The sequence below is a fragment of the Balaenoptera ricei genome, chromosome X, assembly GCF_028023285.1.
Source record: "Balaenoptera ricei isolate mBalRic1 chromosome X, mBalRic1.hap2, whole genome shotgun sequence".
Taxonomy (NCBI): Eukaryota; Metazoa; Chordata; class Mammalia; order Artiodactyla; family Balaenopteridae; genus Balaenoptera; species Balaenoptera ricei.
The window spans coordinates 45,253,685-45,279,425 of NC_082660.1; the positions used below are offsets into that span (position 1 = coordinate 45,253,685).

General features: G+C 40.7%; 1 protein-coding gene across 1 annotated transcript in view; it reads left to right on the forward strand.

Annotated features, from left to right (window-relative positions):
* Nucleotides 1–22,629, forward strand: part of CCNB3 (cyclin B3) — a 56,517-nt gene extending 33,888 nt beyond the window's left edge. Inside the window, exons 9-13 of the mRNA XM_059911006.1 lie at nt 14,273–14,410; nt 17,681–17,836; nt 18,646–18,795; nt 22,205–22,335; nt 22,557–22,629. Coding sequence (XP_059766989.1) covers nt 14,273–14,410; nt 17,681–17,836; nt 18,646–18,795; nt 22,205–22,335; nt 22,557–22,629 — 648 coding nt within the window. The remainder of the gene's footprint in view (nt 1–14,272; nt 14,411–17,680; nt 17,837–18,645; nt 18,796–22,204; nt 22,336–22,556) is intronic.
* Nucleotides 22,630–25,741: the final 3,112 nt, after the last annotated feature.

The following is a 25,741-nucleotide window of genomic DNA, read 5'->3' on the forward strand; positions in this document are numbered from 1 at the left end:
ATGTTGTTGTTAATTTCCTTATTATTTTTGTTGATTTTCTGTGCACTAATTCTGTTACTGAGAGAAGAGTACTGAAGTTTTCAAGTATAATTATGAATTTTTCTATTTCTCTTTTCAATTTTGTCATTTTTTTGCTTTGTGTATTTTGAAAATCTGTTGTTAGGAGCATATACATTTAGGATTGTCATGTCTTCTTCATAGTGCTTTGTGACTTGCTTTTTTTCTCATGTAACAATGCTCATGTAATTGCAAATATCTTTCCAGTTAAATTGACATATTTCTACATCAGTTTTGTCAACTGTATAGTTTTCTGTTCTTCAACTGTCATTATTTATCCACCCTCCTATTAATGGACATTTAGCTTATTTCCAGATTTTGCTCTTAGAATAATAACCCTGTTGTGAACATGCAGACATTTGCATTTGTCATAATTGTACTCATGTTTTTCTGGAATAAATTACTAGAAATAGAAGTATTAGATCAAAACAATGCATATTTAAAATTTTTGTGTGTATAGGCAGCTATGCTTCTGAAGTGTCATGCCCATTTGTACTTTTACCAGAACTGAATGAAAGTGATTCTTTTCTTATAATCTTAGCAACATAGGATGTTGTATTTTTTGCATTCTGTTAAGTGAAAGTTTTTAATGTATTATTTTGGTTTGATGTACAGGAACATTGGCATTTTAAGTAGTCAGGTCTATCAGTTATTTCTTTTATGATTTTAAGATTTGTTTCTTCCTTAGAAAAGCCTTCTTCAGTCATAATTATATAAATATTTCTCTGAATTTTTTCTAGAACATTTATAGTTTCATGTTCACATTTAAATCTTTATCTGGAATTTATTTTGGTTTTGGTGTCAGCATTTATACACCTTTCCCCCATGATTACCTGGTTATTCTAATACCGTTTATTGTCTTTCATTATCCACTGGTTTGAAATGACATCTTTAATTACATATACTTGGATTTGTTTATGGTCTTTTCTATTCTTTCGTATGTTTGTCTATTCTAAAATCAGTAGTATGCCATTTTTATTATTATAGCTTTTAATACATTTATTGCCTCTTTACTAATCTTTTACAAAATATTCATGGTTGTTCTTACACATTAATTGTTCCAGGTGAGATGTAGAATAATTTTGTCAAGTTTTCAAAAATAGCCTGTTGTGATTAATTCAGGGAGAATTCACAGATTTCACAATATTGAACTTTACAAGCCAGTTATGTTGTGTCTATTTCATTAGCAGGTCTTCTTTTACAATTTTAAGTTTTAAAAGATTCTCTTCATATCAGTCTCACTGACTTAAAAATGTTTTTCTTGGGTATTGATGAATTTTTTTTAATGTTATGAGTGTTATCCTTTTTCCTTTAATTTTAAAATCTATTGCTAGTATATTAGGAAAGAAATTGATTTTTTCTGTATTTATTTTGTATTCATCTACTTTGTTGAACTTAGTCGTGGTTTATTTAATGTACTCTTGGATTTAGTGTGCTTATACTTTATTTAGAGTTTTTGCTTCTATAATCACAAATAAGATTATAAGTTTTTAGTGAAAAGGATGCTGCCTTTATTAAGTTGGTACCAGGATTACTCTAGCTTATTAATTAATTAATAAGGGAAGTTAATTAGGGAGATTTTCCTATAGTATTAAGTTTAACACAGGAGTTATATTTTCCTAGAAGAACTTGCCCATGAACCCATTGAGGCATGATGCCATTTGTGTGTCATTCTTTGATAAATTTTCTAACAACATTGATGGTTATTGGCCTACTAAGGTTTTATTACTCTTCTTTAGTCATTTTTGTAGTTTATATTTTCCTTAAAATTCGTCCATTTCATGGATATTTGCACAGTTATTATTATAGATTGTACATGGTATTCTTTTATAATCCTTTGTAATTATTTCTTTTCTCATTCAAAATGTTGTGTGTGATGTGTTATCTCTCTCCCATGTGCTTGCATGCATGTATACACTCTTTTCCTCAATTTTCCTGATAAAAGATTCATTCAGTCCTCTGGTCAAAGAACCAGCTCATGGGTAAATGTATAACTTTTTCTTTTTAATAAAATTCATTAAATCTTCTTTCATTTTTAAAATTTTATTCTTATTTTATTGAGGTTTATTTTTCCCTAGCTTCTTATAATGGATGCTTAGTCTATGTTAATTTTTTCTGACTTCATAATAAAAGCTCCAAAACTATACATTTTCTTCTAAGTAACAGTTCTGACTACATCCCATTAGTTTTGAAAGATAGTGTTGTAGCTATCTTTTTATCCCCTCAATAATCTGCAATTACAATTTTTATTTTCCCTTTGACCCAGGTTTTGTTTTTTTCTTTAGGAATAATGCTTACCATTTTTTTCAGATGCCTTGCTTTTCTGTAGTTCGTTTGGTTTATCCTTTTATTGCCCATTTCTAGGTTTATTGTATTGCCTATTGAGAATGTGACCTGAATGATAATTTCTGCTTTTCTTAGGTTAATGAGATTTTCTTCACAGCTTCAGATATAATGGGTTTTTGTAAAGAATTCACTGATATTTGAAGAACATATGTATTCTCCTTAGGGTACAAAGATCATTATATCAATTAATTTTGGCTTAATTATTATATAATTTGTACACTAATTTCTTTTTTCTGCTTAACTTATCAAAATCTAAGAGCAATGTGGTAACCACCCATAATCATTGTTTAGTTAATTTCTCCTGGCATTTCTTCACCCCCTCTATCTCACCTTAACCACTCTGTCCCATACAGTTTTTTTAAACTACAAAATTAATACATGTTTATAATATGTGTGTATGTATTCATATATATTTGTGTGTGTGTATGTACAAAAAAACAACCCTTTTACTCTATTCTTATTTCTCAGAGATACCTATAGTTTATTTTTTTTTAATATTTATTTATTTATTTGGCTGCACCGGGTCTTAGTTGCGGCACGTGGGACCTAGTTCCCTGACCAGAGATCAAACCTGGGCCCCCTGCAGTGGGAGCATGGAGTTTAGCCACTGGACCACCAGGGAAGTCCCATAACTATAGTTTAGAGTGTATCTTTCCAGATCTTTTTTGTGTGTCTTATCACTTTTATTAAGTTTTTGACTATCCTTTCTTTAAAAATCTTAAATTATATGAATAATACATGAATGCATATACATATATGATATATGCACATATAAAAATACAGCTTTTTACTGAGTGTGGGTTTTTTGGTATTTTTTGTTGTATGAATAGGTCATGCTGTACACGTTGCTCTGCAACTTGTTGTTTTCTCTTAAGAATAAGTCTTACTAATCTTCCCATATAAGTATAGATCTACCTCATTGTTTTAAACTGCTACATAATATTCTACCATATGGATATAGTTGTTACTTAGCTAATCAACCCCTTTGGTGGACCTGATCTATTAATTGCCCCTCAAGAAAGATGAGATAATCAGCATACTTTTAGTTTATTTCTTCTTCTATTTTTAGTCAAAACAATCTAGATTTTTAAATCCAGATTATTGTTGTTTAATATATTACCTTCCCTATAAATAATTATTTTTTACACATCTAGATGTATGTCTGTTTTCCTTAATTTTATCTGGTATATTGTGGGTCCTTGCAGTCTAAAGGTTCAGTCTTTGGCTCAGAGAAAATTTTATTTATTATTTCTCTTCTACCTTTTCTCTCATTTTGATTCTGTGTGTGTGTGTGTGTGTGTGTGTGTGTGTGTGTGTGTGTGTATCTCCAGAATCTATTCTCCTTGGGTCTCAAATTTTCATTCATTATCTTCAACTTTCTTTTACGTCTCAGTTCTGGGAGAATTTCTTAAGGTGGCCTTTGAATCATTGATTTAGTTTTTGTCATAATCTAATATACTGTTCACTGCCTCTATTGCATTTTATTAAAGGAACTGCTTTTTCATTAGAAATCAGTCTTTCTAGATCCTGGAGTGTTCTCTTTTCATAGATTCAGTGTCCTCTTAGATCTTGTTGAGAGTATACTTTTAAAAAGTTTATTCTAGTTCTTTGGAGTGAAAAGGTTTCGTATGTAGACACTTGCTCTGGTTCCTCAGAGCATTTCTCCTTGAAAAATTACTTGTTCTTCTTCATGTATCTGGTAAATTTTCTCTGTTTATTCATCTTTGTAGAAGATAGTCTTTGAGTATTTGAATTTGGGATGAATTTTGTCATATTTACCTCCTAGTTCAAGATTAAGAGTAATCTTTATATTTCTATAGTTTTGATTGATTTATCACTTCCCTTTTGTTTCTTCTTATCCATTTCCAGGTATGGAAAAGAGTTGTTTTTGAAGAATTGGAAGGATATGCTAGCCAAAGGCAGCCATGAGGGAGAGAACCTTGCTACTGTGCTAAAGGCTTCTTGTCCTCATTTGGTGTAGCTGCTTGGAATTACCCAGAGCACTGCCACTCTTTTCTACTTGGCACAAAGTTAGGCTCCTCATGTGGAGCCTGATGCTGAGGGGTCAAAAAACCCATATCGTGTGAAGAATAGTTAGAGGAAGTCAAGTTATTTGGTCTAGAATGAAAATGGATAGGAAACATAATAACTGTCCTCAGTAGCTGAGGGGCTGTCACAAGCAGGATTAGACTTGTTCCATGTAGTCCCAAGTGGTAGAATTATGTTAGAAGAGTGTTGTCTCACATTCAAGGAAGGAGGATTGCTGTAACTGACACAGCTGCTCATTTAAATATTTGTTGACTCCAAATTTCAGCCATTCATTCAGATATTACCTACACTTTTTGATGTTACCATTTGCTAACAGTGTGCTGCATGGTTGGCCAGGTGCCTATGTGAGGTGCTGTAAGGAGGCTATACAAGCACTGGCTTTGTCATTTGCTCACAAAGGCACCATCCTCAGACAACTGCTGCTTTCCATTCTTACACATTTTTTTCTGTAATTATTTGACCTCAAGTTTTTGATACTTAGAGGTGATAGTCATTACTCTTCATCTGCATGAATTCTCACCATTTCTTTCTTATGACATTCCTTTGGAAAATGTAGTAGGCAGAATAAAATGTCTGCATCCTGATCCCCAGAACCTGTGAATATGTTAACTTATATGGCAATGGAAAATTAGACTAAGGAATTAAGATTATAATCAGCTGAATTTAAGATAGGGTGATTATCCAGGATTATCCAAGTGGGCCTAATTATAATCACAAGGGTCCTTAAGTGTGGAAGAGGGAGGCAGAGAGTTATGCAATGTGAGAAAGACTCGGCTGGCTATTGCAGGCTTTGAAGATGGAAGGGACCACAAACGAAGGAATGTGGGCAGCTTCTAGAGGCTAAAAAAAAGATTTTCTACTAGACCCTTCAGAAAGAAACACAGCCCTGCTAACACTTTGATTTTTTTTAGCCCAGCGAGTCCCAAGGACTTATGACCTCCAGATCTGTAAGGTAATGAATCGGTGTTGTTTTAAGCCACTAAGTGTGTGGTAATTTATTACAGAAGCAATAGGAAACTAATAAAGCCAGATTTCTGAGAAGATCCAAGGCCATATCCCAGGAACAGCAAGAATAGCTTCATGGTATTTCTGTTATTCAAAAATGTAATATATCAATTGCTGAACCAATGTATTCAACCATCTTCTGATAATCATTTGTCCATCCAATTATACATCCATTTCTCCATTCAATTATACATCCATTTCTCCATTCAATTATACATCCATTTCTCCAGTGCTTTTTATGGACTTACTTTTTGGTCATCTAGGTTCCAGTCAATAAGAGTAGCCAATACAAAAGTAGGCCCAATGAAGTAAGTGAAGCTTACAGTGAGGGTGATTTCTACTCAGTAGAAGGAAGAATTTTCTGTTAAAACCATTCAAAGAGAAATCAGGTTGTATTTGGAGGTTCTGTGGCAGGAACTGAATAACTATTTGGTGGAGATGTTAAAGAGGGGATTCATGCATTGGACTGTTGCCAAGTCCAAGCTCATTCTGCTTGCTGCAAAACAGGCCAATAAATTGGGAGATGAGGGAATAGTGACGTTTATTTGGGAGGCTGGGAGTCCAAGAAGACAGCGAACTAGTGTCCTTGAGAACCATCTTGCTGGGGTCTGGATGCTATTTTCTTTTATAGAACAAAGAGGGCACAGGTGAGGAGGTAAAGTAAAAGGCCATAAACTGTTGCAAATATTTCCTGGTTTCCACCAGATTCTGGAAGGTGGTGTGTTAATTTCTTCTTTCTGGCAGCCATTCATAGGTGGGCTGGGTCAGGATGTTTCCTTTGAGCTGAACAAAGGTATTTTAGTTTAACATTCAGGCCTTGGGGTGGGGACAGGATTACCAGAGATGGGCCATTAAGTATACCTTAAACTATAGGCAACATCCCTTTAGTGATTAACTTGTAGCAAAAGCAATAGAATACAAAGGTTAAAGTAAAAGAAACAGATCTAACATGGAGTCAGGTTTGTTATTCCCTATTACAAGGCTAGTATTGATTTTATTGCTTTTGAATCCTAAGAACCTAAGGTGTTGTGAGGAAGAAGCATCACTGAGGATTGTGTAGGACCACTGTGTACAGTGCATATTGTGCTTATGCACAGCTTCCAGCCAAGGTAAAAGCAAGCAATGGAATCCAGCTCATACCCTTACTTGCCAAGCTGTACGTTCTGACTGTGGGGCTACTATGCACTGAGGCAAGGGCACCTTTTGCTACTTTATATAAAAGTATTGTCTACTTGACAACATGTGTGCCTGCAGGGCTGCATTCACCCAAAGAGACACCTTTTTTCTAATTTGCACAAAGATGCCATATGGGCCAGCACTAACTCTGGGAGTAGGGCTATAGGAGATGGTTTCTTGGAGTTGGAGAAGGCAAGAACAAGGATAAATAAGAGAAAGAAGAAAAGGAGGGTTATACTGCTAATGCTTTAATCTCATTCTAGCTTCTTTAGTCCCTCAGCTCACTTACAAATGGTGCTATTGGTACTTGCTCCCAATCCATATAATCTAATAGCATATCTAGTTGGGAAGAGAAACTAATGAGTGAATAAACTAATAAAATGTCTCTATTTCAGAGCCAAATAAACATCTCTTTTGGGAGTTCACTGTATGAGGTAGTGTGCTGGTCTCAGAATATCAATAACTAATGCTGTGGCTGGACTACCCCGTGTGGTTCTTATTATGATAGTGAGACGCCCTGCAGCAATAACTATCAGGAAACTTTGAAAAAATACAGGTTTATTACTTACAGAACCTGGAAATTACACAGCACAGCTGGGGCCACATGGTGAGGTAGAGGTTGGAGGGAGGGAGAGAGACACACAGAAAGAGAGCACACACATGAGCATGCAGACCAGGGGGTTCTGCTTTTACTGGGTCAAGGGGTGGGGGCCTAGAGTTTCCGGAGCTCACTTTTTATTCGTTAATTTAAAACATAAGAGCAGGAATTTAAAGCCTGAAAAGAGAAAAAAAATCAGTCCAAATGGTCACTTATCAAAACCAACCAAGATCTCTAAAACAAAGAAGCCTCAGTGGGAGGTGGCCTGGCTCTTTATCTAGTCCTGTGGCTGGCACTGTTCATTGGAGATAGCCATCCTTGAAGCAGATGCCTCTTTTTCTTTTTCTTTTTTTAACATCTTTATTGGAGTATAATTGCTTTACATTGTTAGTTGCTGCTGTATAACAAAGTGAATCAGCTATACATATACATATATCACCATATCCCCTCCCTGTTGCATATCCCTCCCACATTCCCTATCCCACCCCTCTAGGTGGTCACAAAGCACCGAGCTGATCTCCCTGTGCTATGCGGCTGCTTCCCACTAGCTATCTATTTTACATTTGGTAGTGTATATATGTCCATGCCACTCTCTCACTTCATCCCAGCTTACCCTTCCCCCTCCCCGTGTACTCAAGTCCATTCTCTACGTCTGCATCTTTATTCCTGTCCTGCCCCTAGGTTCTTCAGAACCCTTTTTTTTTTAAGATTCCATATATATGTGTTAGCATATGGTATTTGTTTTTCTTTTTCTGACTTACTTCACTCTGTATGACAGACTCTAGGTCCATCCACCTCACTACAAATAACTCCATTTCGTTTCTTTTTATGGCTGAGTAATATTCCATTGTATATATGTGCCACATCTTCTTTATCCATTCATCTGTCGCTGGACACTTAGGTTGCTTCCATGTCCTGGCTATTGTAAATAGAGCTGCAATGAACATTGTGGTACATGACTCTTTTTGAATTATGGTTTTCTCAGGGTATTTGCCCAGTAGTGGGATTGCTGGGTCATATGGTAGTTCAATTTTTAGTTTTTTAAGGAACCTCCATACTGTTCTCCATAGTGGCTGTATCAATATACATTCTCACCAACAGTGCAAGAGGGTACCCTTTTCTGCACACCCTTTCCAGCATTTATTGTTTGTAGATTTTTTGATGATGGCCATTCTGACCAGTGTGAGGTGATACCTCATTGTAGTTTTGATTTGCATTTCTCTAATGATTAGTGATGTTGAGCATCCTTTCGTGTGTTTGTTGGCAATCTGTATATCTTCTTTGGAGAAATGTCTATATAGGTCTTCTGCCCATTTTTGGATTGGGTTGTTTGTTTTTTTGATACTGATCTGCATGAGCTGCTTGTATATTTTGGAGATTAATCCTTTGTCAGTTGCTTCACTTGCACATATATTCTCCCATTCTGAGGGTTGTTTTTTGGTCTTGTTTATGGTTTCCTTTGCTGTGCAAAAGATTTTAAGTTTCATTAGGTCCCATTTGTTTATTTTTGTTTTTATTTCCATTTCTCTAGGAGGTGGGTCAAAAAGGATCTTGCTGTGATTTGTGTCATAGAGTGTTCTGCCTATGTTTTCCTCTAAGAGTATTATAGTGTCTGGCCTCACATTTAGGTCCTTAATCCATTTTGAGTTTATTTTTGTGTGTGGTGTTAAGGAGTGTTCTGATTTCAGTCTTTTACATGCAGCTGTCCAGTTTTCCCAGCACCACTTATTGAAGAGGCTCTCTTTTCTCCATTGTATATTCTTGCCTCCTTTATCAAAGATAAGGTGACCATATGTGCATGGGTTTATCTCTGGGCTTTCTATCCTGTTCCATTGATCTATATTTCTGTTTTTGTGCCAGTACCATACTGTCTTGATTACTGTAGCTTTGTAGTATAGTCTGAAGTCAGGGAGCCTGATTCCTCCAGCTCCGTTTTTCTTTCTCAAGATTGCTTTGGCTCTTCGGGGTCTTTTGTGTTTCCATACAAATTGTAAAATTATTTGTTCTAGTTCTGTGAAAAATGCCATTGGTAGTTTGATAGGGATTGCATTGAATCTGTAGATTGCTTTGGGTAGTATACTCATGTTCACAATATTGATTCTTACAATCCAAGAACATGGTATATCTCTCCATCTGTTTGTATCATCTTTAATTTCTTTCATCAGTGTCTTATAATTTTCTGCATACAGGTCTTTTTTCTCCCTAGGTAGGTTTGTTCCTAGGTATTTTATTCTTTTTGTTGCAATGGTAAATGGGAGTGTTTTCCTAATTTCACTTTCAGATTTTTCATCATTAGTGTATAAGAATTCAAGAGATTGCTGTGCATTAATTTTGTATCCTGCTACTTTACCAAATTCATTGATTAGCTCTACTAGTTTTCTGGTAGCACCTTTAGGATTCTCTCTGTATAGTATCATGTCATCTGCAAACAGTGACAGCTTTACTTCTTCTTTTCCAATTTGGATTCCTTTTATTTCTTTTTCTTCTCTGATTGCTGTGGCTAAAACTTCCAGAGCTATGTTGAATAATAGTGGTGAGAGTGGGCAACCTTGTCTTGTTGCTGATCTTAGTGGAAATGGTTTCAGTTTTTCACCATTGAGAGCGATGTGGGCTATGGGTTTGTCATATATGGCCTTTGTTGAGGTAAGTTCTCTCTATGCCTACTTTCTGGAGAGTTTTTATCATACATGGGTATTGAATTTTGTCAAAAGGTGTTCTGCATCTATTGAGAATATCGTATGCTTTTTATTCTTCAGTTTGTTAATATGGTGTATTACATTGTTTGATTTGCATATATTGAAGAATCCTTGCACTCCTGGGATAAACCCTACTTAATCATGGTGTATGATAGTTTTAATGTGCTGCTGGATTTTGTTTACTAGTATTTTGTTGAGGATTTTTGCATCTATGTTCATCAGTGATATTGCCCTATAGTTTTCTGTTTTTTTTGACATCTTTGTCTGGTTTTGGTGTCAAGGTTATGGTGGCCTCGTAGAATGAGTTTGGGAGTGTTCCTCCTTCTGCTATATTTTGGAAGAGTTTGAGGAGGATTGGTGTTAGCTTTTCTCTGAATGTTTGATAGAATTCGCCTGTGAAGCCATCTGGTCCTGGGCTTTTGTTTGTTGGAAGATTTTTAATCACAGTCTCAATTTCAGTGCTTGTGATTAGTCTGTTTATATTTTCTATTTCTTCCTGGTTCAGTCTCGGAAGGTTGTGCTTTAATAAGAATTTGTCCATTTCTTCCAGGTTGTCCATTTTATTGGCATAGAGTTGCTTGTAGTAATCTCTCATGATCCTTTGTATTTCTGCACTGTCAGTTGTTACCTCGCCTTTTTCATTTCTAATTCTATTGATTTGAGTCTCCTCCCTTTTTTTCTTGATGAGTCTGGCTAGTGGTTTATCAGTTTTGTTTGTCTTCTCAAAGAACCAGCTTTTAGCTTTACTGATCTTTGCTATTGTTTCCTTAGTTTCTTTTTCAGTTATTTCTGACCTGATCTTTATGATTTCTTCTGCTAACATTGGGGTTTTTTTGTTCTTCTTTCTTGAATTGCTTTAGGTATAAGGTTAGGTTGTTTATTTGAGATGTTTCTTGTTTCTTGAGGTAGGATTGTATTGCTGTAAGCTTCCCTCTTAGAACTGCTTTTGCTGCATCCCATAGATTTTGGGCCATTGTGTTTTCATTGGCATTTGTTTCTAGGTATTATTTGATTTCCTCTTTGATTTCTTCAGTGATCTCTTGGTTATTTAGTAGTGTATTGTTTAGCTTCCACGTGTTTGTATTTTTTACAGTTTTTTTTTTCCTGTAATTGATATCTAGTCTCATAACATTGTGGTTGGAAAAGATATTTGATATGATTTCAATTTTCTTAAATTTACCGAGAGTTGATTTGTGACCCAAGATATGATCTATCCTGGAGGATGTTCCATGAGCACTTGAGGAGAAAGTGTATTCTGTTGTTTTTGGATGGAATGTCCTATAAATATCAATTAAGTCCATCTTGTTTAATGTATCATTTAAAGCTTGTGTTTCCTTATTTATTTTCATTTTGCGTCATCTGTCCATTGGTGAAAGTGGGGTGTTAAAGTCCCCTACTATGATTGTGTTACTGGTGATTTCCCCTTTTATGGCTGTTAGTATTTGCCTTATGTTTTGAGGTGCTCCTATGTTGGGCGCATAAATGTTTACGATTGTTATATCTTCTTCTTGGATTGATCCCTTGATCATTATGTAGTGTCCTTCTTTGTCTCTTGTAATAGTCTTTATTTTAAAGTCTATTTTGTCTGATATGAGAATTGCTACTCCAGCTTTCTTTTGATTTCCATTTGCGTGGAATATCTTTTTCCATCCCCTCACTTTCAGTCTGTTTGTGTCCCTAGTTCTGAAATGGGTCTCTTGTAGACAGCCTATATATGGGTCTTGTTTTTGTATCCATTCAGCCAGTCTGTCTTTTGGTGGGAGCATTTCATCCATTTACCTTTAAGGTAATTATCGATATTTGTGTTCCTATTCCCATTTTCTTAATTGTTTTTGGTTTGTTATTGTAGGTCTTTTCCTTCTCTTGTGTTTCCTGCCTAGAGAAGTTCCTTTAGCATTTGTTGTAAAGCTGGTTTGGTGGTGCTGAATTCTCTTAAGTTTTGCTTTTCTGTAAAGGTTTTAATTTCTCTGTCGAACCTGAATGAGATCCTTGCTGGGTAGAGTAATCTTCGTTGTAGGCTTTCCCCTTTCATCACTTTAAATATGTCCTGCCACTCCCTTCTGTCTTGCAGCGTTTCTGCTGAAAGATCAGCTGTTAACCTTATGGGGATTCCCTTGTATTTTATTTGTTGCTTTCCCTGCTGCTTTTAATATTTTTTCTTTGTATTTAATTTTTTATAGTTTGATTAGTATGTTTCTTGGCATGTTTCTCCTTGGATTTATCCTGTATGGGACTCTCTGCACTTCCTAGACGTGATTGACTATTTCCTTTCCCATATTAGGGAAGTTTTCAACTGTAATCTCTTCAAATATTTTCTCAGTCCCTTTCTTTTTCTCTTCTTCTTCTGGGACCCCTATATTTCAAGTGTTGGTGCATTTAATGTTGTCCCAGAGGTCTCTGAGACTGTCCTCAATTCTTTTCATTCTTTTTTCTTTATTCTGCTCTGCTCTAGTTATTTCCACTATTTTATCTTCCAGGTCACTTATCCATTCTTCTGCCTCAGTTATTCTGCTATTGATTCCTGCTAGAGAATTTTTAATTTCATTTATTGTGTTGTTCATCATTGTGTGTTTGCTCTTTAGTTCTTCTAGGTCCTTGTTAAACGTTTCTTGTATTTTCTCCATTTTGTTTCCAAGATTGTTCATCTTTACTCTTATTATTCTGAATTCTTTTTCAGGTAGACTGCCTATTTCCTCTTCATTCCCAAAGTCCACCACCTCAATTTTGGAGTGATTTGTTGTCTATTTAGGTGTTCCAGAGATGCAGCGTACATCAAGTTGATTGTGGAGGTTTAATCCGCTGCTTCTGAGGCTGCAAAGAGAAAGTTCCTTTTCTCTTCTTTGTTTGCACAGCTCCTGGGGCTCAGCCTCGGATTTGGCCCTGCCTCTGCATGTAGGTTGCCCTCTGATGTAGACAGGAGGGGGTTAAAGGAGTGGCTGATTAGGGGGCTCTGCCTCACTCAGGCTGGGGGGGAGGGAGGTGTATAGAAGGCGGGGTGATCCTGTGGAGGCAGAGGCCTGAGTGACGTTGCAACAGCCTGAGGCGTGCTTTGTGTTCTCCTGGGGAAGTTGTCCCTGGATCACAGGACCCTGGCAGTGGCGGGCTGCACAGGCTCCTGGGAGGGGAGGTGTGGATAGTGACCTGTGCTTGCACACAGGAGTTTTGGTGGCTGCAGCAGCAGCGTTAGCGTTTCATGCCCATCTCTGTTGTCTGCACTGCTAGCCGGCGGTTTGCACCCATCTCTGAAGCTCTTTTAAGCAGTGTTCTGAATCTCCTCTCCTCATGCACCCTGAAACAATGGTCTCTTGCCTCTTAGGCAGTTCCAGACTTTTTTCCGGACTCCCTCCCGGCTAGCTGTGGCGCACTAGCCCCCTTCAGACTGTGTTCCCTCAGCCAACCCCAGTCCTCTCCCTGGGATCTGACCTCCAAAGCCCGAGCCTTAGCTCCTAGCCCCCACCCACCCCTGTGGGTGAGTAGAGAAGCATCTCAGGCTGGTGAGTGCTGGTCGGCACTGATCCTCTGTGCGGGGATCTCTCTGGTTTGCCCTCCGCACCCCTGTTGCTACGCTCTCCTCCGTGGCTCCGAAGTTTCGCCCCCACCCACCCACACCCCGTCTCTGCCAGTGAAGGGGCTTCCTAGTGTGTGGAAACTTTTCCTCCTTCACGGCTCCCTCCCAGAGGTGCAGGTCCCGTCCCTATTCTTTTGTCTCTGTTTTTTCTTTTTTCTGTTGCCCTACCCAGGTACGTGGGAAGTTTCTTGCCTTTTCGGAAGTCTGAGGTCTTCTGCCAGCATTCAGTAGCTGTTCTGTAGGAGTTGTTCTACATGTAGATGTATTTTTGATGTATTTGTGGGGAGGAAGGTGATCTCCACGTCTTACTCCTCTGCCATCTTGAAGATGTCTCCCTATTATCTGGATGCCTCTTTGAAGTGGATGCTTTGGCAATCAAAGCTTAAGTCAGGCACTTACATTACAAAAAGTCAACCTTCAGGGTTTACACTACAAAGTAGCAAATGGGGAAAGCAAGAATCTAAGTTTTGGAGATGAAAGAGGGAGGGTGTGTTCACTCAAGGTGCTCATAGAGAAGGCAGAGCATCTCCCTCTGATGTAAGATTGGTCACTTACCCAAATGTGTAGGGATAGATAATGCCAGGGTCCTCAAAGGCACTAGAGATATAGCCAGGCCCCTAAGTGAATCAGTTCTTGCATTCATAGCAGAGTTTCAGCTGGCCAGGCCTGGTAGCACCACTGTCCTCAATACCACAGACCAGGTAGTTACACCTATCTGGATGTGCCTTTGGAGTTGGACAATATGTGGATTCCTGCCCTGTTTGTGTGTTCCTCCAGATGACCTTTGAGATGAGTCATGAGACCCTGTACTTGGCAGTGAAGCTGGTAGATCACTACCTTATGGAGGTAATATGCAAGAGGGACAAGCTACAACTCCTTGGTTCCACTGCTTTTCTGATTGCCGCAAAATTTGAGGTGAGCCTGAGTCCATAGGACCTGGAGAAAACTAATCAATCAGTTTCTATCCAAGCCAGATATATATGTATGTATGTATGTATGTGCATTTACATATGTATGTATATATGTGTGTGTATATGCATGCATATGTATAATATGTGTGTGTATGTATGTGTTATATACATGTATATACATATATATACGCATGTGTGTACATTCGCATATGTGTATTTGTGTGTGTATACAATTACATACATGCACACAAATAAGTTTTCCTACCGATTTTTTGTCTTCCTAAGCAGGGAAACTGGTGTTGGGTGCAAATGGTGGTGTATTTGTTTCCTGGCATCAACAAAATTCTCCCTTTTCCTCTTTGAAGATGTGTGTAGGTGGACATATTCCTAGTTAAATGGATTTTTTTTTTTAAAGCTTCCTTCTGGACCATAATTCTCTGTCCCCACCCCATTTTCTTCTTCTAGCAACTCCACCTCCATCTAGTGGAGTCTTGAATTGCATATATAAGGAAGCATTTCCAAATCTAGGTGCTGGAGACATTTAAGAGAAAATGGCCTAGTGATGGTAGTGAGTCCAAGTAAATTAGTAATTTTTGAAGTAGCAGTATAAAAGCAAATAGCTGGCCTTTCCTTCATAACCATATCCATCTAACTACTTTATCTGAGTCTTTCCTCTTCCTTAGATGCTAAATGATTTTGTTCTACTCTCAGTTTTCCTTCAGATAGGCTAATAGTATAAAACCTTAGGGTTTAGGAACAGAGAAGTAGCAACTTTTATGAGTACAAAAACCTTTAGAACTGTGGATTTGTTTTTGTGTTCCCTACTCAGCTCTATCCCTAACTAGCTTTCTGCTTCCCTTCTTCACTCTCCTTCACTCACTAGCTCCTACCTCCATCAGTACCTCCCTCTCTAACTCCACCCCTCCGTTGCTCCTTACTTGCCTCCCTCTCTCGCCACTTCTGGCCCTCACTCCACTTCCGGCCCTCACTGCACTTCTGCCCTCTCTCCACTTCTGCCCTTGCTCCACTTCTGCCCTTACTCGGTAGCTCCCTTCCTCCCTCCAGCCCTCTTTCAATCCCTTCCTTGATCCCTCAATCCCTGCTTTGTACACTCGCTCACTCCATGCTGGGCCCCTCCCTCCATCCCACCCACCCACTCTCTCTTGCTCTTTCCAACCCTTCTTTTCTCTATCCTTCTCTCGCTCACTCCCTCCCCTCCTCACTTGATCCCTCCTTCCATGACCTTCTCCCTTCCACCCTGGTTCTATCCCTCACTCCTCCATGCCTTCCTACCCACCTACCCACCCCGTCCCGCCTTCCCTCCTACTCCACCCTCCTCTCTTCTACCCTCCCTTCCTGTCCCTTTCCTTTGTTCACTCTCTTCTCTCCTTTCCTAGCTAATGCTCTTCCCTCTGTCACTCCCTCTCTCCCTTCCTCCTCCTTCCCTCTCCTCCCTGTTGCTTCTCTATTACGTGCTCCCCTCCCTCCTCCTTTGCTTCCTCCTCCCCTCCTCCCTCACCCTTCCTTTTCTGATGGTTCCTTCTCTCCCCTCCCTGCTTGCTCCTTCCCTCCGTATCTCCCATCCTTGCTCCATGGTACTCTGGCACCATGACTCCCCCCACCTTAACTTCCTCCCACCCTCCTTCCCTGTCTCCTTCCTTTTTCCTCCTCTCTCTTCTTCCTCCCTCCCTCCCTCGTTCTCCCCATTTCCCTCTCTGGCTCACTTCCTTCCCTACTCTCTTGCTCCCTGGTTCCCTTGCTCCCCCTCACTCCCTGCTCCCTCTCTGCTCAGCTCCCTCTCACTCACTTCCTTGGTCACTCCCTCCCACCCACTCATGCTTGTTACCTTCCACCCTCTTTCCCTCCCTGGCTCCTTCTCTCCTTGGTTCTCTCCCTCCTTCCCATCCTCCCTCCCTCCTTCCTGCCCTTGCTCCCTAGCCTCCTCCTTCCCTTTCTTTCTCTTTCCCTTCCTCCTCCCTCACTCTCTCCCTTGTTCCCTGCTTCCCTCTCTAGCTCATTTCCTTCCCTGCTCACTGACTTCCTGGTTCATTCCCTTGCTCCCCTTCCTTTCTCTTTTTATGTCTCTCCATCTCTCCTCCTCCCTCCACCTACCTAGGGATGTCCTTGTGGCTTAAGCAAGTGTTCCCTGCCTCAGCCTCAAGGGGGTTAAAAAAGCAGCTGGGGGTTCCTGGACAACCAAGAGCAGGAGGGAGAAGGAGTGTGCAAGGTGCTCTCATTAGCAAATTTTGGAACCAGGAGCACCCCTCTTCTGGTTATCAGGACAAAGGACCTCCACTAAGTTTTTTGGGGCAGGGGTGTCTTCCCCTCACAGGATTGAGAAGTACAGAAAGACTTTTGCAAGGGGAGGTATGGAGATGATATGAGAAGAGAAGAAAGGAAGGAGCCACTGGTGAGTAGAGCAGTGGAAGGGAGAGTTTCTTGTCCTGGTCTTGTCACTAGGTTGCTGTGTGACCTTGAGCAAGTCACTTCCTCTCTCTGGGCCTCAATTTCCCTATCTGCAAACCCAGAGGGTTGGTCCAGTTTGTGATCTGAAAATAGAGGTGTGAGAAGAAGGCTGGGGTGGGCAGTGAGATGCAGCTAGAGAAAAGATTCAGGGGTCTTCCTGCCTCCTAGTCCTTTCCCCAAAACTAAGGTTCAGCCTGCAGAGGGCAGGACATGGAAAGGTGCCCCAGATTGTGGAGGGGGCGGTTCTTCTCACCCTTGGCTTGGCTTGGACCTTCCCAGTCTAGCCCCCTTGCACATCCTCCCATCCCTTGGTCTTCAGTCTCTGCTTAGGTTCCCTCTGTGCCTATCTCTCTCTGTCTCTCACTGCCTATTACCCCAGCAGTGCCCCCTCCCAAACATCCTTATTCATTCCTTAGACAAGAAAACAAAGTGCGGGCTTATTTTCCATCTCTAGCTCCCTTCCTGTGGTCTCCTTGCCTCTGTTCCCCCCAGAGTAGGCCTTAGATTTCTCACTCATTAGAAGAGAGCTCAGTGCTTCCAGTCCCTGTGCCATATTATGCCGCTTCCAGTGCTATAAGAATCTACCCCAAGAGACCCTGTCCTCTCTCCTCCTATCTCTCTGATTTTGTTTTTCAGATGTACTACTCAAAAACCAGAAGCTGGCTTTCAGAGCTACCCTGAAGGTTCATGCCAGGGAATGTTATTACCTCCTATCCTTCACCCCTCTCCTCCTCTGCCTTTCATCTTCAAGCAGAGAGGAGTGGGCTGTCTTTGCCTGGTTGTGACTGCCTCTCCTCTCCACCCATAGGAGCCCTGCCCACCTTGTGTGGATGACTTCCTGTACATCTGTGATGATATGTATAAGCGAGATGAGATGCTCGCCATGGAAAACAGCATCCTAAAAACCCTCCAATTTGATATCAACATTCCCATCGCCTATCATTTTCTGCGCAGATATGCTAAGGTAAGACAGGGGAGGTACATCTTCATTTTCCCACTGCTGGGTTAGTCCCCTCCATTCCCAGAGTGGCTGCTTGAGTGGTAGGAAAAGGGAAAGGGACAACTGGGGACAGGGGAATTTCTTCTTCAGTCCACCCTCCTAGATTGGCAATCTTTATGGAGTGTGGGGGGAAGAAAATTGCAGATTTCCATGGTATGCCTATAAAGTTTTGAGGTGAGGGCAGAGTAGGGGAGGGGAAGAAGATTCTTTGATCAGGAAGGGACACTTGGGAAATTTAGGGGAGATGCTGTCAAAGTTCTCTTCCTTCACCTGAATATTGGTTACAGGGGAAGTCACTTTATATTATACAAGTGTGTCTTGTAGGATTTGTGTGTGTGTGTGTGTGTGTGTATACACACACACACACATATATATATTCAAACAAGAAAAGGGAAGGAGTTCTTTTGGAGCATGGAATACCTCCTAGTCTGGAACCCAGTGAAAAGTCAACAGTTGGAGGCCTTCGGCTCTTCAGAGGATGACATCTACAGAAAGGGGAGGTGGAGGGTACCACAGTCACACTTGATAATTTGGTTTAAAGCCCTGAAGATGGCAAATACCATTGCCAATTTCAGAATCCCCTCTCGTAAAGATTCTGTGCTTTGTGGGCAGGGTCCTTAGTGTGAGTCATGGTGGCAAAAGAGGTACATTGTTCAGGCAGAGAGCCATTTAGGCCCAAGGTGGGATAACTGGAGTGAGTGAGTGCAGGGGGTTTTCTGCTTGGTGCCAGTGTTCTGAATTGATTGCTGAGCCAGTCTTCTTCCTGCCTTTAGTGTGTCCATGCCAGCATGAAGACACTGACCTTGTCCCGCTTCATCTGTGAAATGACCCTGCAGGAATATGACTATGTCCAGGAGAGGGCTTCCAAGCTAGCTGCTGGCTCCTTCCTCCTGGCCCTCTACATGAAGAAGCTCGGACACTGGGTAAACACTTGTGGGCGGTGGGGAAGAAGGAGTAGGGATTTTTTTTAAAAATATTTATTTATTTATTTTATTTTTGACTGCATCGGGTCTTAGTTGCAGCATGTGGGCTCTTTATTGCAGCACGTGGGCTTCTCTTTAGTTGTGGCACATGGGTTCCAGAGTGTGTGGGCTCAGTAGTTGCGGCACGCGGGCTTAGTTGCCCCGCGGCATGTGGGATCTTAGTTCCCTGCCCAGGGATCGAACCCCCGTCCCCTGCATTGGAAGGCAGATTCTTAACCAGTGGACCACCAGGAAAGTCCCAGGGATATGGATTTAAAAGCACAGGGTCAGCTCAGGAGGAAGGTGTAAACTAGGGCTGTGGGAAACTCTGTGACAAAACTACTACATACCTGCCGTTATGAATCCTTTAACATCTTGACATCTTAGGGGCCTGGCTGCCTAAAGGGTTTCTAGAGCCATGGTTTTAAAGTATTTTATTTCACTTTTCTTCATCACAGTACACTTTCTTCCAAAGACAGCTTACCTGAAAGCCCAGTATCACAAAACAGACTAATGTGAAATTATTCTGATTGCAGCAGGGAATGGGGTGGACCCACTTCTTGCCTGACCCCATTCCACCCCTGCTCCTTGCAGTCCCCTCAGCAAGGTTGGCCCCCCAAGGGTGCTCATTGGAACAGGATTTGGAAAGCACTGACCCAGAGAACAGAGTAGTGAAAGCAACTGTCCATGTGTATAACAGGGGACTCAGAGATATACTATTGTGCTCTTCTCTGAGGAGGAAGGCCCCCACAGCCTCCTTCCCCAATACAAATAAAATGCATATTTGATGCTTTCTCAATTTTATAAAAAATTGTGAATAAAAGCAACTTTAGAAAACTATGAATTTTTACTGACGTGTAACATGCAATCCAATAGAAAGAGTATGCTTGCAAATGAGCATACTCTTCCCAACCACTCCTAAGCCCCTGCGGCCTAGAAATTCTAGCACCACTACTGATGGAGAAACCTCTGTGTGCTGAGGAAGAACCCTATAAACAGTTGTGTGAACTTGGACAAGGCACTGAAATTTCTTGGGACAAAGAAAGCATTAAGTAAATGGCAGTGATGACGATGAGAAAGAATACATAATAATAATGGCTAGCATTTATTGAGTGCTTAGTCAGTGAACTAAACACTTTGTCTATTAACTCAATCTTCACAACAACCCTATGAGATCAGCACTATTATCCCTATTGTACAGATAAGAAATAACTTCCCGTGTTTGGCTAATGAGAGGCAGAGCTAGGCTTTGGGAACTAGGAGTCTGTTCAAAGAATATACCTACTCTATAATCAGAATGGTGGCTGTAGCCCCGGAGCCATGATCCTGGAGGCCCGATACGGACCCAGGCTTTGACCCTTGGATCCTGGGGAAGGCTGGTAGGTCCTGAGAGAGGACAGTTGAGAGGCTCAGGGCAGCAAACTGCTTGCCAACCAGTATAAAAATATTTCAGTGTTTTAACACTTGGCATGGCTGTACCAGTGAGTATCAGCTAAGTGTCAGCCCTGATCTGAACCTAGGTAGTCTGGCTCCACAGTCCTCTACACTATATATACTGCTATAGATGAGAAAGGCTTCACAGAGGAGGTGACTTTTGAGTTGGGTCTTGAGATATGAGTAGGAACCTTGAGAAGAGACATTTTAGGCAGAGGGAACAATAATTAAAAAGACGTGAAGGCAATAAGAAAACAGTGTGATGTATTCAGGGCAGAATAAGACATTTCCTATGGATAGAGCAGAGGACGTATGAGTAGGGAATGGTGAGAGGTGAGACCAGAATGGTAGAGTGTGGTCAGATTGTGAGAGGCCTTTGATGCCATGCTGAAAGATCCATTTTACACTACGGCATTGCAAGTTTTTAAGGCAGGGGAGTGACATCTTCCTGTTTGTAAATGTTTTGGAAACAGTACTAGTATATAGCAGTATGGAAGGTATATTAGATGAGAGAGCGTATGTGAACGTATCAACACCAGTGAGTGGGCTTTTAATAATAATCAATGTGAAGCATTGGGGCAGTGAACAATTGAACAATGTGAACAATTGGGGCAGTGACAGTAGGGCTGTTAATCTTAATTAACACACCCAATATGATGTGTTATCCCATGTGTTACTCCCCTGCTCAGCATGCCAATGACTGCCCTTTGCCTGTGGCAGTGGTTTCCAAAGAGTATTCAGTAGAGCCCTGGGATTCCTGCAGAAGTATCTCAGGGGCCATGTAAAAGGTAAAGGGATCCAAATTGGTGGGCTTCTTAGTTCCCGCCCCCAATTCCAGGTAAGATATTTGGGCTTCCAGGTAAGATATTTGGAAAAAAATGAGTTCAGGGAAAATAATTAAGACATTTTAAGAAAACCACTGCCTCACAGAATAATGAATTTTCTTTTCTCTACCTGTGGAACTCCCACTAGACTTTCAGTACCTATTGCAGATGTGCCCTCCTCTGCAAAGCTTTTTGTGACTTTCCCGGCCAAAATTCATGGGTCCTGCAGCTCTGTTCCTCCACTGTCCCATGCTCCCTTCCACTGTAGCACTTCCCACACATTTTGTAATTCTCTGTGTGCATGTCTGTCTCCCCCACTAGACTACAGACTCCTCAAGGGCAGGAGCCTTAGTCATCTCTTAGTCATCTTTGTATTCCCAGCATCCTGTATGGGGTTTGGTAATATTAATCCTAGCTAGCATTGTTTGGGTATGTGCTAGACTCTGTTCTGTGTGCTTTATGTCTATTAACTCATTTAAGCCTATTATGTAATTACTGTAATCGTCCCTATTTGGCAGATTTGGAAACTGAGGCACCTAGAGGTTAAGTAACTGGTTCAAGGCCATGCTGTTAATGGAGGTGGAATTTGAACCCAAGCAGTTTGCCTCCAGAACCTTTGCTCTTAAACACTCTGCTATATTCCTTTTGCCACATGATAGGCATACTTAAAGTTGACTGAGAAAATGAATGCATGAAATGATAGCTGTTTGAGCCAGAGAGGAGGAACAGCCTTAAGTTCCTGTTGGCTGTTTAGTTGGGACCTCAAGTTTGTTCTGAGGTTTGCCTGGCCATTGGCTCATAACCTGAGAGTAAGTAACAAAGTCAGTCCTGTTCCTTAAATTCTTTGGTGGATTTCAGTGTAAATACCTATGGCTAGGGCTAATATCCAGCTGGTGCATATGGATATAGCCATACCACTAGCTTGCAGCTGGAACATAGTCTTCTAGGTAGTACCCTTTAATTATTGGTCGGTGTCTGTGCTCTACAAGTCTTTGAATTGTTTGACTTTCTTCCCTGCCTGTACTATGGATAGGAAGTTTGGATTTGGGTATTGGAGACAGGAAGTGTCTGCTTCCTGTTGTAAAAGTCGCTGTCCATGTTGCTTCTTCCAGGCTCCTACCCTGGAGTATCACAGTGGCTACAAGACCTCTGATCTTCACCCCTTGGTCAGGCAGCTGAACATCCTGCTGACTTTACGTTCGTGCAATAAGCTCAAGGCTGTGCATTCCAAGTATTCCCACCAGTAAGTACCAAGCTCCAGTTGAGGTTGGGTTTGTGCTCAGTCATGGGGAGGCCCAGACTAACCTCATTTAAGGGAAAAGAAAAATTCAGGTACTTTTTACCTTACTTTCTGCTTCAGAGTTAAAGCAAGATAGGGAACCAAGGGCCTATGTCCCACTTATTCCATGGAGCCTGCTTGCTTTGGACTATTTTACACTGAGCAGACCCCTCTTCCTTTTGCAGGGTCTTCTTTGAAGTCACCAAAATCCCACCCTTGGACATGTTGAAACTGGAGGAGATTTTGAACTGCTGCTAATTCTGAGGTTGAGGATCTGGCACTCTGGAAGCAGCCACCAGGGCCAGGCAGGCGTGTAAATAGGCTGTATTTATTCTGTCCTTGAATTTGTCTTTTCATCACTTTTCTTCATTTTTACTGTTTGTCTTTTCCCAAACTGATAATGTTGTAAATATTTGTGTTTTTTTATGAAAGAGAAGAAATTATTGTTGTATTTGATTAGAAATTTAATAAAAATTAATGGTTGTTGTTAAAATGGCTCACTTCCCCCCTTATTGCTCAGGAGCCCCACATGTAGCCCTGTTTTTTTTCCTGTCTAGTAAAGGCTGTGCCTCAGGGTCTACCTTATCCAATTTCCCTCTCTGTTGGAGACTTTCTCTTCACAGGAAGAGGAATTGAGCTAGGTGTGAACTGATGAATGAGTCTGTAGAAGGAGGATCCTGGTGGTGGGAGGGGTAGTCCAAAGAGACCCCGCTACCCGACAGGCCTCTGTTCGGATCTGGGGCAGCTGGAAGCGTGGGCCAATACCCTTTGGTCCCCATTTCAGGTTGCCAGCTTTCTTTGCTTCTTCCTAGATGATGAAAAGGTAGGGATAAGGATTTTCACTGAAATGTACCCCTACTTTTGTAGTAAGGTGGCTTTCTAGAGTCTAAGTTTGAAAAAAACTTTGAGTGGTGCACTGAAGTCTCTTTTGGTCCTTCAGTCAAGAGGAGAAATTTCCACCTGTGAAATCAGCAAGATGTCCCATGAATGTAAGCATCAACCAGTTGCTCAATCCTTCATTCATAAAGCTTTAAGGAGGTTCTACTCTCTCTCTCTCTACCCTATCTTTGGGGTAATGTGTACTGGTACAGGTACTTCAGTTGTTAACAGAGGACTTGAACATCTTCTGTGCCAGTTGATGAAGAACCACTGCCTCAATCTTGCCTCTAGGACCTCTGGGACCTCCCCACAATCTAGCAACTGAATCAAGTAATGTCTGTCATAGCAGGAGACCTCCAAAACTCTGTTCTAGTACTGTGGCTGGCAACTGTTCTGATTGCTCTGTGGCCGATTGTTATCACTTGTCAAATATTTTGAAAATTAGTCCTGGAGGTGGATATCTGGTAGAGGGGGCAGTCATTGAAGACTTCCCAATTCTGACCCATGAATCCCCATGCTAGTCTGGTCATATCTCCTTTTCTGAAGGGTTGGACACAGGAGGGAGAGCATGCCATGCCATTAGATGTCTTAGTGCTTTCTTTTTTTAAAAAAAAAATTATTTTTTTGTTTCCTCAAATTTTATTTTTTAAAAACTTTTATTGGAGTATAGTTGATTTACAATGTTGTGTTAGTTTCAGCAAAGTGATTCAGTTATACATATACATATATGTATATGTTCTTTTTCAGATTCTTTACCCATATAGGTTATCACAGAATATTGAGTAGAGTTCCCTGTGCTATACAGTAGATCCTCGTTGGTTATTTTGTATATAGTAGTGTGTGTATGTTAATCCAAGGCTCCTAATTTATCCCTCCCCACTCCATGTTTCCCCTTTGGTAACCATAAGCTTGTTTTCGAAATCTGTGAGTCTGTTTTTTTTTTTGTTTTTAATTGGAGTATAGTTGATTTACAATGTTGTGTTAGTTTCAGGTGTACAGCAAAGTAAATCAGTTATACATATACATATACCCACTCTTTTTTAGATTCTTTTCCCATATAGGTCATTAAAGAGTATTGACTAGAGTTCCCTGTGCTATACAGCAGGTTCTTATTAGTTATCTATTTTATATACAGTAGTGTGTATATGTCAATCCCAATCTCCCAATTTTATCCTTCCCTCCCTTTCCCCGCTGGTAACCATAAGTTTGTTTTCTACATCTATGCCTCTATTTCTGTTTTGTAAGTAAGTTCATTTGTATTATTTTTTTGATTCCACATATAAACGATATCATATGGTATCTGTCTTTCTCTGTATGACTTTCTTAGTATGATAATCTCTAGGCCCATCCATGTTGCTGCAAATGGCATTATTTCATTCTTATTTATTTATTTATTTTAGTTTTTGGCTGTGTTGGGTCTTTGTTGCTGCGCATGGGCTTTCTCTAGTTACAGTGAGTGGGGGCTACTCTTCGTTGCGGTGCGTGGGCTTCTCATCGTGGTGGCTTCTCTTGTTGCGGAGCATGGGCTCTAGGCCCATGGGCTTCAGTAGTTGTAGCACGCGGGCTCAGTACTTCACTTAGTATGAGAATCTCTAGGTCCATCCATGTTGCTACAAATGGCATTATTTTGTTCATTTTTATGGCTCATTGTATATGTACCACATCTTCTTTATCCATTCATCTGTCGATGGACATTTAGGTTGCTTCCATGTCTTGGCTATTGTAAATAGTGCTGCAGTGAACATTGGGGTGCATGTATCTTTTTGAAGTATGGTTTTCTCTGGATATATGTCCAGGAGTGGGATTGCTAGATTATATGGTAGTTCCATTATTAGTTTTTTAAGGAACCTCCATACTGTTCTCCATAGTGGCTGTACCAGTTTACATTCCTACCAACAGTGTAGGAGGGTTCCCTTTTTTCCACACCCTGTCTGGCATTTATTGTTTGTAGACTTTTTGATGATGGCCATTCTGACCAGTGTGAGGTGATACCTCATTGTAGTTTTGATTTGCATTTCTCTGATAATTAGTGATGTTGAGCATCTTTTCATGTGTTTGTTGGCCATCTGTATGTCTTCTTTGGAGAAATGTCTATTTAGATCTTGTGCCCATTTTTTGATTGGGTTGTTTGTTTTTTTGATACAGAGCTGCATGAGCTGTTTGTATGTTTTAGAGATTAAACCCTTGTTGGTCGCTTTGTTTTCAAATAGTCTTAGTGCTTTCTTACCCATTGTGTCAATTTTCCATTCTCCCTCCCAACTTGCTTTGCCTTGATGACCAGATATCATTAAGTTCCCTCTTGCCCAATCCCACTGCCTTGCAGGATGACTAAAGGGTACAGCCACAGAGGTCCAAGCTGCTTGGCAGTGATTTAACTGGTATAGCCAATGATGTGTAAACATGCTAAAAGCACTAGGCTGGAAGCTGTCTTGCAAATCTCCAGCCTCACTAAAAGGAAGTGTCTTGTTTGTACCTGCTTTTTGATCCTGGA